Source organism: Dipodomys merriami, unplaced genomic scaffold (genome assembly GCF_024711535.1).
Source record: "Dipodomys merriami isolate MVZ:Mamm:240054 unplaced genomic scaffold, mDipMer1.0.p SCAF_64, whole genome shotgun sequence".
NCBI classification, from domain to species: domain Eukaryota; kingdom Metazoa; phylum Chordata; class Mammalia; order Rodentia; family Heteromyidae; genus Dipodomys; species Dipodomys merriami.
Window position 1 is genome coordinate 2153842 of NW_027206224.1, and position 15461 is coordinate 2169302.

Genomic DNA, 15461 nt, shown 5'->3' on the forward strand with positions numbered 1-15461 from the left:
CTGCCTGGCCTGGCAAAATGGAGGCATCCCAAACTGTCAAACCACCAACATCCTTTGACACAACAATTTCCCTTCTAGGAATTCAATCTAAAAGAAATGTATTCCAGCTGAGTGCCAGTGAGTCCTGCCTGTAATCCTAGCTACTCAGGAGGCTAAGATCTGAGGATGAGTTTGAGACCAGCCCAGACAGCAAAAGTCTCTGATTACCCAGCAATAAAGCTGGAAGTGGGCTGGGAAGGTGGCCCAGTGGTAGAGTGCTTGCCTTGCATGCATGAGGCCCTGGGTTCGATTCCTCAGCACCACATAAGCAAAAAGCCGGAAGTGGCACTGTGGCTCAAGTGGTAGAGCGCTAGCCTTGAGCTGAAGAGCTGAGGGACAGCGCCCAGGCCCAGAGTTCAGGCCCCACAACCGGATCCAAAAAAAAAAAAAAAAGCTGGAAGTGGAGCTGTGGCTAAAGTGGTAGAGAAGCATCAGCCTTGAGTGAAAAAGTGAAGGAAGAGTGGGAAAGAGCCTGAGATCAAGTCCCAATACTGGCACATGTGAACATACATGTACATGCAAAATATATTCCAACTTAGTCCAAATGTAACAAAGTTATCACTTACTATACCACTAACACCCAACTTCTATCTGCCTACTACATGCCATTTTAGCCACCAACTTAACTCAGCCAAATTGTTCCCTTTGTTCCCACTGTTTTCCAATGCAAGACTAAGACACAGTAGGTAAGAGTGAAGCAATCTGCCCAAGGTTCTATTACCATGGCAGGAGCAGAGTCTACCCAGGCCTAGGGGCTCAGGCAGGCATCATATACATTACAGCACAGACATATTTCATAAAAATGTCAACTACTGCCAGACGCCAGTAGCTCACGCCTATAATCCTAGTTACTCAGGAGGCTGAGATCTTTTTTTTTTTTTTGGTCAGTGTGGGGCTTGAACTCTGAGCCTGGGTGCTATCCCTCAGCTCTTCAGCTCAAGGCGAGCGCTCTATGACTTGAGCTACAGCGCCACTTCCTGTTTTCTAGTGGTTTATTGGAGATAGGAGTCTCATGGTCTTTCCTGCCCGGGCTGGCTTTGAACCGAGATCCTCAGATCTCACCCTCCTGAGTAGCTAGGATTACAGACGTGAGCCACTAGCGCCCAGCAGGAGGCTGAGATCTTAGGATTGTGGTTCAAAGCTAGCCTGGGCAGGAAAGTCCTTGAGACTCTTATCTCCAATTAACCACCAGAAAATGAGAAGTGGCTCTGTGGCTCAAGTGGTAGAGCACTAGCTTTGAGCTAAAGAGCTCAAGGATAGCGTCCAGGCCTAGAGTTCAAGCTCCACAATCGGAAAAACAAAACAAAACCTCAGCTACTGAAATTGAAGTGGTATCACAAATATTAATACATACATATTAAAACTTTTATATTATAATTATATGATATGCAATATATTAATGTAAATGTAAAATAACATTATACTGTAAGTATTCACATGTAGAATATTAAAGAAAGCCACAGAATTGCAAAGCTGGAGCATCTGGCCAGCTCCTATCCCCATCCCCATATACTTCACGTGTTTGTAGAGAAACATAAGGCTTGAATCACGCATGGGTCTTAGAATGATGTGAGCTTTTCAAGTGCCACAGCCCTGTTTGAGACTTGCGTCACAGTGGTATTTGGGATCCAGTTAAAAACTCCTCAGACCTCCTTAAGGGAACAATAGGACCAGAAATGAATGTTTAAGAATGGAAATCAACTGTCCTTCAGCAAAATGTCTGCTAACTAGACTTTGAACTGGAGAATGAAACACACTAAGATGGCCATGCAACTCCCAGCACGCAAGGGAAAGCAGCGTTAGTGTAAGATTTAGTAGTTTACTTCAATATCATGGGACTTTAAATAGTTTTTGAATTTGGTGATTTCAAATGCTTTTGAAGTCATATAATTGGAGCTTAAAAAAAAGAGCCTTGTTACTGTGAAAACCAGTAATTTTTAAGTGGTCTGGTTACTTTATCTTGAACTTATAGCACATGACTTGAGGGTACCGTTAACGATAAAAGCTCAATTTATCTGGGGTTAAGACAACCAATTCACTCCATCATCTATGAGAACAATCTTCCCTAATAAGGTGGTTCCTAATAGCTTTCTAAAAAAAAAAAATCCAAACATTTTACAATTTTTACAGTGACTCCTCCCTACCACATCTGTAAAAGATAAAAATAGAAAACTGGCTACATAAATCATGGCTCAGATGGATGCGAACTTCACAGTCTAGAATGGTGCCTGTGACTCTAAGTTTAAAAAGCAAACTGTAGAATGGTATTTGTATGCATGACACAGACCAATTCTTAAAATTCCCGTAGGTACCCTTAAGTTTTTGTATGGAAAAGTCTGCAAGGACTTGCTTTAAACACTGAGCCTGTTTGAAAGCTCCTAGGATAGATAAGTAGTAGTGTTCAGTGGTTTCAGACCAGGCTGCAGAGATTTTAATCCAAACCCACTACTTAATTTGCTGTGTGTCCTACAGCAAGTTAGTTTAACCTCTGTGACTTCAGTTTCCACACCTGTAAAATGAGCGTCATCATAGTGTTTTTGTTGTTGTTTTGGGAGGTAGGAGAGGTAGGTCCTTGGGCTTGAACTCAGGGCACTGTCCCTAAACTTTTGTGCTCAAAGCTAGTGCTTTACCTCTTTAAACCATAGCACCATTCTGCTTTTTTGGTAGTTAATTGTAGGTAGGAGTCGTATGAACTTTCCTGCCTGATCTGGCTTTGAACTCCAATCTCAGATCTCAGCCTCCTGAGTAGTATTACAAGCATGAGCTACTGACACCCAGATCATATCTTCTTCAAGGGATGTTTGAAAATGAAATAAGCCAACACATAAAAAGTACTAAGAACTATACCTGTCACATAATGAAATGCTACATATTTGTCTGCCAAAAAAATAAAAAGTTGTACTGGGAGGGTAGCTTAGTGGTAAAGTGCTTGCCTAGCATGCATGAAGCCCTGAGTTCGATTCCTCAGTACCACATGCACAGAAAAAGTCAGAAGTGGAGCTGTGGCTCAAGTGATAGAGTGCTAGCCTTGAGCAAAAGAAGCTCAGGAACAGTGCCTAGGCCCTAAGCTCAAGCGCCCAGACTAGCCAAAAAATAAAAACAATCAAAAGTTTGTCTATTCATGTTTTTTGTTTTCATTTTTTGCCAGTCATGGGGCTTGAACTCTGGGCCTGAACGCTGTCCCTCAGCTCTTTAGCTCAAGGCTAGCACTGTACCACTTGAGCCACTGCTTCACTTCCAGTTTTGAGTGGTTTTTTGGAGATAAGAGTCTCAGGGGCTTTCCTGCCTGGGCTGGCTTTGAACTGTGATCCTCAGATCTCAGCCTCCTGAGTAGCTAGGATTACAGGCGTGAGCAGCCAGGCGCCAGGCACCGGCTATTCATGGGTTATTTTTTAAATCCCAACCAGTCCTACATAAACAATGTAAGGTAGCACATATGGAGGTGGAGTGATAAAAAAAATTGCTCCCCAGGCAATTCTGAATATCAGCCAAACTTGCAATCTACAGACTCAAAGGCCAACAGCAGTAGGAATAGTGTTAAATCCACGCTGGGGAAAGGCAGGAGTTCTGGAAGTGAGCAGACAGACCATACGAGTCAGAAGAACAGCAGGTCTTGGTCGGTTGTTGGGAATCCTAGCTGAAAGACTGTGCAAAGGAAGGAGGGTGTGGGGCTGGCTACCTGTTCCAGCTTGCACGGGGGAGCCCACAGGTTCCTATCTCCCCCCTTGCCTGCAGCTACAAGTCAGGGCTAGTCATGCAAAGGAAGCTCAACAGAGAGCCAGCCTGAAGCCTGACACCCACGCTCAGCCCAGGGGTACAGAGCCTTCTGCCAGGCCTCATATTGTCCAAACAGAGCCCACCTCAAAGCTCCCTGGGCCTTACGCTGGGACTTGCCTTAGGCCACACAGTTTGGAGTGAGTTACCAAGCCTCGCCTCTTTCCTTTTTCCTCTCCAGTGGCCAGACACACACCATAGGCCTGCCCTGTTGCCGGGTTTGACAAGAATCTGATAAGGTTTTGAATAGATCTAATGAAAACTATTGCCTGATCAGTAATTCTTTTTTTTTTTTTTTTTGATTTTTTTTTTTTTTTTGTCGGTCGTGGGGCTTGAACTCTGGGCCTGGGCGCTGTCCCTCAGCTCTTCAGCTCAAAGTGAGCACTCTACCACTTGAGCTACAGCGCCACTTCCGGTTTTGTGGTAGTTTATTGGAGATAGGAGTCTCAAGGTCTCTCCTGCCCGGGCTGGCTTTGAACCGCGATCCTCAGATCTCAGCCTCCTGAGTAGCTAGGATTACAGGCGTGAGCCACCAGCGCCCGGCCCTGATCAGTAATTCTTGCTTCTCTATTAAATGACTCCAGGGAGGTGATGTGGTCAACTTAAAAAAAAAAAAAAAGGTAAGCCAGGAGTGATAGTAGCACACACCTATAATCTCAGCACATGGGAGGCTGAGGCAGGAAGATCTCTAGTTTGAGTCCAGTCTAGGCTACAAAGTGAGAGTGTCACAAACCAATGTACAAGGAATTTTTTTTTTTCTGTTCAGTTGTGGGGCTTGAACTCTGGGCCTGGGGGCTGTCCCTGATTTCTTCAGCTCAAGGCCAGCACTCTACCACTTGAGCCACAGCACCACTTCCAATTTTTGTGGCTTATTGAAGTAGAGTCTCATGGACTTTCCTGCCTGGGCTAGCTTTGAACTGTGATCCTCAGATCTCAGCCTCCTGAGCGTGAGCCACTGGCGCTCAGCACAAGGAATTTTTAAAAGATATACTTGTACCACTGTATGTACTTTTTCCACAGGATGGAAGACTTTCTAAAATAAAAATGAGGCGACCAGGTCAGAACTAAGCAAAAATAAGCCTCCTACTTGCTCAAGTGTACAACACAGGTTTCCAAGGTTTCTTGGTAACAGATAACATTCATCTTTGTGGTGTGTGTGTGTTTTGTTGGAGTGTGAACAAAGGGCATGGTACATGCCAAGCATGGACTCCACCACTGACTGCACCTTTAACTTCACTATGTAGCACAAGTTGGTCCCAAACTTGTAATTTTCTTGTCCCAGTCTCCTCATGCATCACCATGTCTGGCTTCTTTGCCCATCTGTGTATGTGTCTGTGCATCTGTATGTGTATGTGTGCAAGTACTGGGGTTTGAACTCAGAGCGTAGGTGCTATCCATTAACTTTTTCGCTTAAGGTGGACACTTTACCACTTGAGAGCCACAGCTCCATAGATTTTTGGTGGTTAACTGAAGAAAGACTCCTGGACTTTCTTGCCTGTGCTGGCCTCTAACACTGATCCTCAGGTCATAGCCCTCTGAGTAGGATTCTAGGAGTGAGCCACCTTCACCCAGCCGACAGTCTTAAATGACCCAAAGTGGAGATCCTGAGACTGAGGGGGAAGAGAAGGAAGGCCTTGGGATTACAACTCCTCAGCCTCAATCTCCAGAGTCCTGGGAGAAAACAGATCTTTCCTCCATATGGTCCCTAGGGCCACTGAGGAGGAAGCAGTCCAGCCACCCCCACTCCCACCTCCTGGATGGGGGACCCCAGCTCAGATGTTAGTGGGTCAAGGGAGAGAGAAAGCTGCATTGTAGGCAGCAAGACCCTAGCACCCTGAAGCTCAGTGGGACCAGGACAGCTGCAGCCTGCAGGGATCTTTAGCTGTGGGGTTTTGCATGCAGAATTTGGCAGAGGGGGAGATTCGATCACATTCTTCCACTGGGAATCGGAGGTGGAGAGGCAAAAGATGAATAGATTCTGGGCCAAGAATGGTGATGTAGGTGCTACCAGGCCTAGAATCTGAACTCTCCCTTTCCATGCAAGAGGGAGGGTTCCTCCAAGAGGGAGGCCAGAGCTCTTGACCAGACGTGCTCTGCCCCCCACCTCTGTGCCTGCTACTGGTGATTACCAGAGGCCTGGAGAGGGAGCAGAAATTCAAAGCACTTGGGTCAGAAGTTAACTCTTTCCAGTCTTCCTCTCACACTCTGATACCCACTGGCTTGGTACTTCACACTCAGGATGTAGAGCTGGGTTCAAGGCTCCATAAATTTACTGACTGACTATGGAGAAGTAACACAACATATTAAACCTTGAGTTTCCAAACCAGATAAATGGGGCCAATTCCACCTGCCCAGTGAGGCTTTTAGGAGGATGAAAGGAGCTTATTAAAAAGCTCAGAGTATGATTGAAAGTGCAGCAAGCACTCAATAAATGGCATTCTGGTTGTCGTTGTTAACATTTTATTAATATCAATTAGTTGCATGAGCAGTACAAAAGAGTTCATTTTGGCCTGTCCATATATACATAGTGGGTGGACATCTTTAAACTCCTTGCTTATCAGCCCCACAGCTCAGGTTGGCCATCCATCCCTATGACTAAATGAAAGACAGGAGGCAGAAGCCCTACTTTCTGGTTCCAAGATGTTAGGAATCCTTCCACCTTTCCCAGCTTTCCCAGCGGCCTCGGCCTCTGCTTGACAACTCCAAGCCGCTGCTCACTTGGCTGTCCCTGCTTTACACTCCAGCCGGATGACATGTATGCATATTTACGTTAATGGAACCCACTCTGCTGTCTTTAATGCCAGAACTTTCCCTGTAGCCCATCCTGCTCCAATCTCCTAACTCCTCCCCAGTGTGTAGCCTGGCCACTTCCTACAGGCCATTCCAGAAACATGTGAGCAACTCCCTAAATCATTTCTTCTCATCACCACTCAATCTCCCCCCACTCCCATTTTCTTTTTTTTTTTTTTTTTTCTTTCTCTCTCTTTCTCTTTCTCTGTCTCACACACACACTCACTCAGCTTATTTTATGTCTTTTTCACTAGCACTGAAGTGGCCTTTGAGGCTTGGGTTTCCTCCCATCTTTGTTCACTACCGTATCCCCTGCACACAGTAGGACTGGCCCACTTAGTAGGTGGTCAAGGGACAGTTGGTAAATGGAGGAGTCACTATTAAAACTGTCTGTTGGCTGACCTGTATTCTCCTCTAAAGTAGGAGCTCAAAGCCAAGGAGCCATGGGCCTTGCTTACCTCTCAATATCTAGCACCAAGTGGCTGCTGGCTGAATGACCAGCTCACCTTGGCTTTTGGGTTTTTTGTACGTCACTGCTTCCTACTATGAACAAAGAGTTGGACCTGACCATCCCATTGCCAAAATCAGAAGACTGATTCTCCTTCCACACAGGCTAGGATAAAAAAAATCTCCACCCAGGGAAAATGTGGTCCACCCTCCAAGAAAGTCAAAGCCCTTTCCTTCCTACTTTAGACAAACAAACAAACAACAACACCCAAACCATTAGCTTCAGAACAAAAGATGGCAAGATAAAGCCCAAGCTGGTGGTTCACACCTGTAATCCTAGCTACTCAGGAGGTTGAGATCTGAGGATCATCATTCCAAGCCAGCCAGGGCAGGAAAGTCAAAGTCACTCTTATCTCCAATTAACTGCTTGAAAACTTGTTGAGCTGTGGCTTAAATAGTAAAGCTCTAGCCCTGAGCTCACAGACCCAGGCCCCCTGTTCAAGCCCCATGACAGGCACCCCTCCCAAACAACAACAACAACAACAACAACAACAAACCAAACAATAGTAAGATATTCTCTCCCCAAACAAAGGACCAAGTGTCTAACAAAGACCTACAATGTCTGAGCATAAGGTCGGGGCTGGTAAGGAGATAGCTGGGGCAGCAAATCCAAGAGACTCAGCTACTGCAGGACCCAGAAAAGCCAACTACCCACTACAGTACCAGAATGCTGAGATGGTTCTGGAAACCCATAACAAACACAGAAACTGTGTTCCTGGTAGACCCCTAACATATAGGAGTAGTAGGTTCAGCTACAGACGTGTATACAAATGTTCACAGAGGAGCTGTAGTGCAATGACAAGAGCACCTGCCTGGTAGCCACAGAGCTCTGGGGTCATCCCCAATACCGAAGCTGCTCTCAAAGGCCCACCACTGGTGCAACTGTATCAGTCCATGATGGATAGAATATGAGAATCAACTACAATGACGTCCAATATGCCATGGAAGAAGCCAGCCCCAACAGGACATAGCATGCCACTCTTACACAGAGTTCAAGGTGTTGTTAATCAAGTTTCTGGATCTGTGTAGGTTTATGGGCATTTGAAATTGGTAGGTCATCCAGTTTAGCACTTGGACATGTTCTTGTTTTTCCAGTCCTGGGGCTTGAACTCAGGGCCTTCAGCTGTCACCAGGCTTTTTTTGTTCAACCACTTGAGCCACACCTCTGCTTGCAGTTTTTTGCTGGTTAACTGAAAATAATAGTCTCAGGGACTTTCCTGCCACAGCTGACTCCAGACTTTGATTCTCAGATCTCTAAGTAGCAAGGACCAGAGGTTTGGGCACTTTAATGTAATACTCTTTCCTAACAGTAAGTCTCTGCACAGAGATTATTCAACCCAGGAAAGGAGCCTCAACTGGTACAAGCAGGGGAGGCCCTTTTCTCCCTTCTCTTCCACCACTCTCTAGACACTTGGCAGAGCTTTGGTTTCTGGCCCTGCTCATCATAGGCAAGACCTTCCTTCTGGCTGGAAGGTAAGGACACCTGCCTTGGTATCCTAGGAACACAGAGCCCGGTAAGAAGGTGGGAAGGGAGATGGGAGGCTTGAGACCTGCTCCCCAGACACGATCCCTGGTGACAGTCTTGAAAACCAGCCCTACTCTGCTGCCCTTCTGGCTCAGTTCCCCAACATTCACATGTATGGGCACCATGAAATCCCCCGGGGCCATGGAGGCAGCCAACCAGGATTTAAGTCTGGCCTTCAGGCTGCTGGCCCCAGGGACTCCATTCTCCAACCCAGGGGAAGTTAGCTCTGGCAGCTTAGCAAGGCAGCCATTAGCATACTAAGTATCCAAGGTTAGACTGGAAGCCACTCAAGGGCAAGAACTTTGTTTATGCACTGTGGTCACAGCAGTTCTACCACAGACCCTGGCACCTACAGAGGCTAAATACAGGTTTACTGAGAGAATGAAACATAAATAAAGGGTAGAACTAAAGCATAGGCTCCACACTAAAAGGCAGTTTTTAGCTTAAAGATGAAATAAACATAATCATCTTAACCTTAACTCAGCTTAGTTGGGATTTACTAATGAACTTTGAAGTTTTTGGGGGATGAGCTTTCAATCTAACCCAGAGGCTAAGGTGGATGTGCTAGGCCTTCATGAAGCGGGGATACAACAGTGCTGGCCAGGAAATCAATGGACGTTCCACATGTCCAGTTACTGCACCAAGACCAAACAAGTTTCTTCCTCCCACCTTTCCTCTTTGCTTCTAGACCCAATCTGAAGGACTGTGACATGCACAGTGTCAGGGAAACATTGCTGCTCCATTTCCTTCTTCGTTTGACTCTCACTCTCCATATAGTCAAGTGCTCATACTAGGACTCTTATACTGCATCCAAGCTCATACCCTCTATAAAAATGCTTCTGGAAGCTGGGCGCCTGTAATCCTAGCTACTCAGGAGGCTGAGATCTGAGGATCACGGTTCAAAGTCAGCCTGGGCAGGAAAGTCTCTGAGACTCTTATCTCCAATAAACCACTCAGAAAAGGAAGTGGCACTGTGGCTCAAGTGGTAGAGTGCTAGCCTTGAGCTGAAGGACAGCGCCCAGGCCCAGAGTTCAAGTCCCACAACTAACAGAAAGAAAGAAAGAAAGAAAGAAAGGAAAGAAAGAAAGAAAGGAAAGAAAGAAAGAAAGAAAGAAAGAAAGAAGAAAAATGCTTCTGGGAAATTTTACAACAACAACAACAACAAAAACTTAAGAGCTCACATAAGTATTGTTATTCAGGGAATCATCGTTCTATCTTGGCAAGGGGGTGGTGGTAACAGGGAGAGAGCATGTACCAGTGCTGAGACTTGAACTCAGGGCCTCATGTTCTTGCTTAGCTTTTTCACTCAAGGCCATCACTCTTCCACTGGAACCACACTTCCACTTCTGGCTTTTTGCTGGTTAATTGGAGATGAGTCCCTCTCAAATTTGTGTGGCCAGGCTGGCTTTGAACTGAGGTTCTCAGATCTCAGCCAGAGAACTCAGCAACTACCATTCAGAGCTCAGCTGGGCATAACAGCAATGGCTGGAAAAACCACACCTCTTAGGTTTCTTCTGCAAAATGGGCTCAACTTGAAAGGTTGTTATGATTCTTGCAAAGACCTATAGACATCTTATTAAGTGCTGGGCTCCAGGCATAGACCAAGAGGTAAAAGTTATGTCTGGAAGCCCTTCTTTTGAGTTCCCAAGCTGTCCAAGGTGAGCAAACTGAAGCCATTAAGCTGTGCCTCCGTCTCTCCATCTTTCAAACCTCTGATATCTCTCTCCATCTTTTAAACCTCTGATAGGGTTAGGTTATAGAATTTCTCAAGTACCAACTCTGAGATTAAAAGCTCAAAGTATTTAATATTTACCTTGCCTGCTTCAAAGGAATGTTACGATAAAGCAAGCTCGGAGTTGTAGAAGGCCTTTGAAGGGAAAGATGCACATACAAACAAGGCATTAATTAAAGCTTTTTTTTTAGCTCAACTTCAGAGACACCCATAATATTCATAACCCAGGGGCAACTGTTCCTTAGCAATATGGAAACTTGCCTGCCTGGCCACATTTAAGATTCTGTACGTGCCTGAAAGGTAACCCTTTCCACCTGGCTGGATCCAAAGTGGGAAGCCTTTGTTTGGGTAACTAGGAATGGGGAGAGGGAGATGGAAATCTGTTGTTGAAGACAAACATTTTTGTTGTGGAGTTTCTTTCTTTACAATTTTAATTTATTTTTACATTGCTGGGATCAAATCCAGGACCTTACTCTACCACTGAGCTACATATCCCCAGGCCTATTTGTTTTGTGTGGGTTGAACTTGGGGCTTGAACTCAAGGCCTAGACACTGTCCTTTAGCTTTATTTTGCTCAAGGCTAACTAACACTCTACCACCTGAGCTACTGCTCTACTTTTGGCATTTTTTGGTGGTTAATTGTAAAGAAATAGTTTCATGGACTTTGCAATTCAGGCTGGCTTCAAACCTTGATCCTCAGATCTCAGCTTCTTGAGTAGCTAGGATTCCAGTGCCCAGCTTGTTCATTTTTTTAAGAGAGAAGTCTTTCTATGTTGCCCAGATCACCCTGAATCCTTGGGTTTAAAAGATCCTCAACTTCTAAATTGCTAGGATTACAGACAGGTACCACCACATCCAGCTTGGGGAGTCTCAATTAATTTGTTCTCCCTTAAAATAAAAGGGGCACCCCGTTTCAGTCAGCCTGCCTTAAGAACCAGTCACCTTTGTGGAGAGAGTCAAGGTAAGCCTACATACTCGCCCACTGTTTCATGAACCAGCTATGTTTCTGGCCTGATTCCACCATTTTCACAACCCTAAACCCAGACACCTGAGAAAGTTGAGTTTCCTCAAAAGGTTTACAATGCCTGACGTCACCAGGAAGCGCTCCACCAACTCAACCATGAAATCGAAAACCTCATCACGGCTTTCCCCAACAACCTGGAGCCTAGAGAAGTGGCTGTGAATCTGATAGTTCCCGCTTCAGTAAGAAAGATAAAGTGCTGACATGACAACGCTCAAAAACCATAGAGGGCTCTCAGAGGCTAGTAGAATACTTGGACAATGTGGGGGGTGGGAGATTTGGCGGAGGTCTGGTTAGCAATAAAGCTTCCTCAGGGAGCCGGAATTGGATTTGGGGCCCTGCCCAAGTTCACATTTTTACAGGTTGGCTCAGTTGCAGTTTGTTAGCCAGCCAGTAATAAAGCCATGTGCAAGAATTGAAAGTTTATGGTGCATGGCCTCTTATGCCTCAGCTCAGCTCCCTGCAGCCAAGGGTTTAGGCAGCTTGGCCCAGCCTGGGTGTTAATTGTTTTGTCAATCTGCTGAGCTATTTGGGGGAAGATTTTTTTTTTAAAGGTTTCCACAGACTCCAGGCCCCCAATCCTCCTTAGAGAAACAAAGAAGGGCCTTTCTATCCCTAGGAACGGACACCCCCACGTTCAAGCTGTGGGCATTTGTGCTGAGAGGTGGATAAGGATTATGTTGATAGAAACATTAGAAAAAATGCTAAGTGGCCACCATTCTGAACGTTTTGAAAGCGGGTTAAACTGTAGGTCCTCTCCACAGGGGGAGTTCTGCAGTGGACGTCCCCCCCAAGTTACACCCCTGTTTTATGGCTTGGATTTGATTCTGTGTTGAAATCCCCAATTGTTCTCTCCGCTTAGAGGTAAAGAGCACCCTCACCGGCCAGCGGCAACTTCTCAAGTCTCATGACACACTGGTTCCCCACACCAAAGTCCCCCCCACTCTCAAGTTCTTGAACTTGAGTGAGGAAAATGAGTAACTGGCAGATCAAAAATGTGCTTTGATCTCTCCTCCCCCTTCTCTATTGCCCAAGGCCTTCTGGTTCTCCTACACTCACCCCCCCCCTCCCCAATTGATCTACCATCCCAGTCCCAAGACTTTGGGGAGCAGCCGTACCCCCCCATACGTGATGGCCTCAGCCCAGGTGTGCCAGGTCCTTTGTAGGCAGGCAGACGTGCGGCAGGGGGAGCAGACCCTCCGGGAAGGGCAGGGTTAAGAGTGCATTCCAGCTAGCTGCCCGGGAAGAAGGGGGGCGGGGGAGGGGAGCAAAGAGAAGAGAAACAGACCGGGTCTGTCTGTCGGAGACACAAAGCACGGTTCACAAAGGGGGCCCGAGAGGGGCGAAGGGGGCTGCTCGGGGCAAGGCTCATCCCCACACCTGCGCGGGGGCTGGGGAAGGAATGCGGATCGCGCATTCCTCGGCTGGGGCCAGCCAGGGAGGGCTCGGTACGTCGGGGCTGGGTGAGGGGCTCAGCTACTCGGCACCGAGGGGTCAAAGCAAGCGTCGGCTGCGGGGGCAAAGAGGGACTGGATGTTAGGGGGCGTCTCTCTGCCCAGCCGGGTCCGACAGCCATGCATGCACGCGCACGCACGCACACACACACACCCTCAGCCCCCCCTTACACGCCTTCTGCGCCTCCCCGGGATCTGAGACTCCGAAAGTGCCCTGTCCCGGCCCGGACACCCCTGGCGCGGGCCGCGTGCGGTCCCGTGCGCGGCGGTTCCACGCGGGCTGTCTCTGGCAGGGTCTTACCTGGTCCCAGCGCCCGGCCCGGCTCCAGTTCGGTTCTGGCCGCCTCCAAGGTCACTTCAGCCTCCCCGGTGCTCCGCGGGCACGGCTCGGAGGCTGCGCACCGAGGCCAGCAAACCTGTGCCTTGAGGGTTAAAAATAAAGAGGGGGGGAGTCCGGGTCAGCGCTGTGCCCCATCTCGGGGAGACCCCCCCCACCGGAACTCTGGGGACTGCCCAGACCCGCCTGGAGCCCGGCCCCGCGCGGGCCCTCGACGCCCCGGCGGCGTGCGGACCCCGCCCGCCCTCCAGGGAGCGGTCCCCGCTAGGGCGCGGGCCAGGCACCGGGGTACCTGGAGGAGGAGGAGGAGGAGGGGCCCGAGGCGCTCTCGGAGGAGCCCCATGGTTGCGGGGAGCGCGCGCGCGGGAGAAAGCGAGGTGAGAGTGCGGCGACGACCACCCAACTCCGCGGCGCTCGGCTCCGAGCCGCGCCGCTCGCCCGCGGGAGGGGGGGGGGCCAGGTGAGCGCAGGTGGGCGCTGATTGGCCCAGCGTCACGAGGCCCCGCCCCCTGGCAGGTGGGGCCGCGACGGGCGCGCCTGGGGCCCTCGGTGAGCCCCCATCCGCCTTCCCCGGTGGGCGTTCGCGGGCGCTGGGGCAGTGCTGGAGTTGTTCCCAGCTGGAACTCGGAGGGTCTCGAAGGTTGGGGATTCAAAGGAGAGAGAGAAAAAAATCACTCCATTCCTCAGCGGGAGACAAAGATTGCTTTGCGGTGACAGCGGGGAGGAGGGTGTGGAAGGGGGAAGACGGATCTGAGTCGGACCGAAAGCAGAGATTCCCTTTGAGCTTGGCTGGAGTCGGGGTGTGTGTCCCCCCCCAACACCCGCTACTCCGGGGTCTGCCCACCGTCCACGCGCTCCCGCCCCGAGGACCAGGGTTTAAAACTGGCGGGAGGGGGGATGTCTCGGGGGAGGGGGGCGCATTGGACCAGCCTATCACCTTGCGGGAGAATCCTCGAGTCCGCCCCGCAGCGGACCCAGTGCCAGGCCAGCAGAGGAGGCCGGGGCTGGGCGCGAGGTAGGGGGATGCTGAGTCGCCATTAGCCCCGTAGTTTCTAGCAAATTCCTCTCTCCCCCACCCCAACTCCCCCAATATATAACGCTTCCTCGCCAGGCATTGGTGACTCACACCTGGAACCCTAGCTTGTCAAGAAGCTGAGACCCGAGGATCACCGTTTGAAACCAGTCCCCCCCGCCCCCGCAGACAAAGTCTGTAAGACTCTTCAATTAACCAGAAAACAAAAAACAAAACAAGTGGAGCTACGGCTCAAGGGTTAGAGTGCTCTAGCTTTGAGCAAAAAGAAAACCTAGTGCCAGGCCAAGAGTTCAAGCCCTAGTACCAGAGATAACGTATCATCGTTATGTAAAATGCAAACAAGACCAATTTTTAAACGCAGCTTTTATTCACGTAGAATACCTTATATAATCTACATTAAAAAGTTATATTCTTCATCGACAGTTCCCCTACACCCTTCCTGCGAGGTAAACCACAGATCCTGGGGCTCCTTCCTCGTTAAACGTGAAGGGCTTTTCTTCTTGGCAGCACACAAGTGGGCCCAGGACATAGAAACTGCCCTAAGACTCAGTCACTCCACCTTTTCCCCATCGAGCTGAGATTTCCAGCCCAGGGCCACATTTCTTGTAAAGACCTGAGCTCCCTGGAGAATCCCAGGATACTGCTGCTTTGTTCTTCCCCTTCTTTCTTCCCAGCTCAGATATAGGGGGTTTGTGCCTTTACCTACCTGTTCTAGGGGACATGGGTGAGGACAATCATGGGGCCCAATCTGGGGACCATTCTCCATCTGTTCATGGAGCTATGAGGCCACTGCTCTTTCAAGAATTTGGAGCAAAATGAACTCACACACGAAAAGCACTAAACTCAGTACCTGACATCTAGAGCACTGTCTGAGGTGGCTTGCTGTTGCAGCTCTAGGATCTGGCTCATTTGGCCGGCGGGTTCTCTCCTGCCTGAGCCACCCCTCCTTCCTCCACTAAGAAAATGAGAAGCCTTCAATTTCACAGCGGAGGGTAAAGCGAGCAATTGGCAGCTGGTGTCCGGGGAGCGCTGCGTGATCAGGACCGCTGGTGGGTCGCCTCCGGGTCCTGCGGAGGTGGAGGGGGGCTCTGTCCCTACCGGGGGGGGGGCGCAATGGCGCACGCCCAGGCCGAACGTGGGGGGCGACCCGCCCCCCCCTCCCGGAGCCAGACAAAGCCATTAAACACAAACGAGCCTCGGGATGCAGACCCTAATTAAGTAAACACCCGGCTGGAGAGCTGTGCCGGGC

At 49.0% G+C, this 15461-nt stretch overlaps 1 protein-coding gene across 1 annotated transcript in view; it reads right to left on the minus strand.

The window, feature by feature from the left end:
* Positions 1 to 13531, minus strand: part of LOC138815374 (cadherin-3-like) — a 41834-nt gene extending 28303 nt beyond the window's left edge. Inside the window, exons 1-2 of the mRNA XM_070004723.1 lie at positions 13472 to 13531; positions 13144 to 13264 (exon numbers count right to left, since the gene is read on the minus strand). Of these exons, the coding sequence (XP_069860824.1) occupies positions 13144 to 13264; positions 13472 to 13522 (172 nt within the window). The 5' untranslated portion in view covers positions 13523 to 13531. The remainder of the gene's footprint in view (positions 1 to 13143; positions 13265 to 13471) is intronic.
* Between the last annotated feature and the right edge of the window lie 1930 nt (positions 13532 to 15461).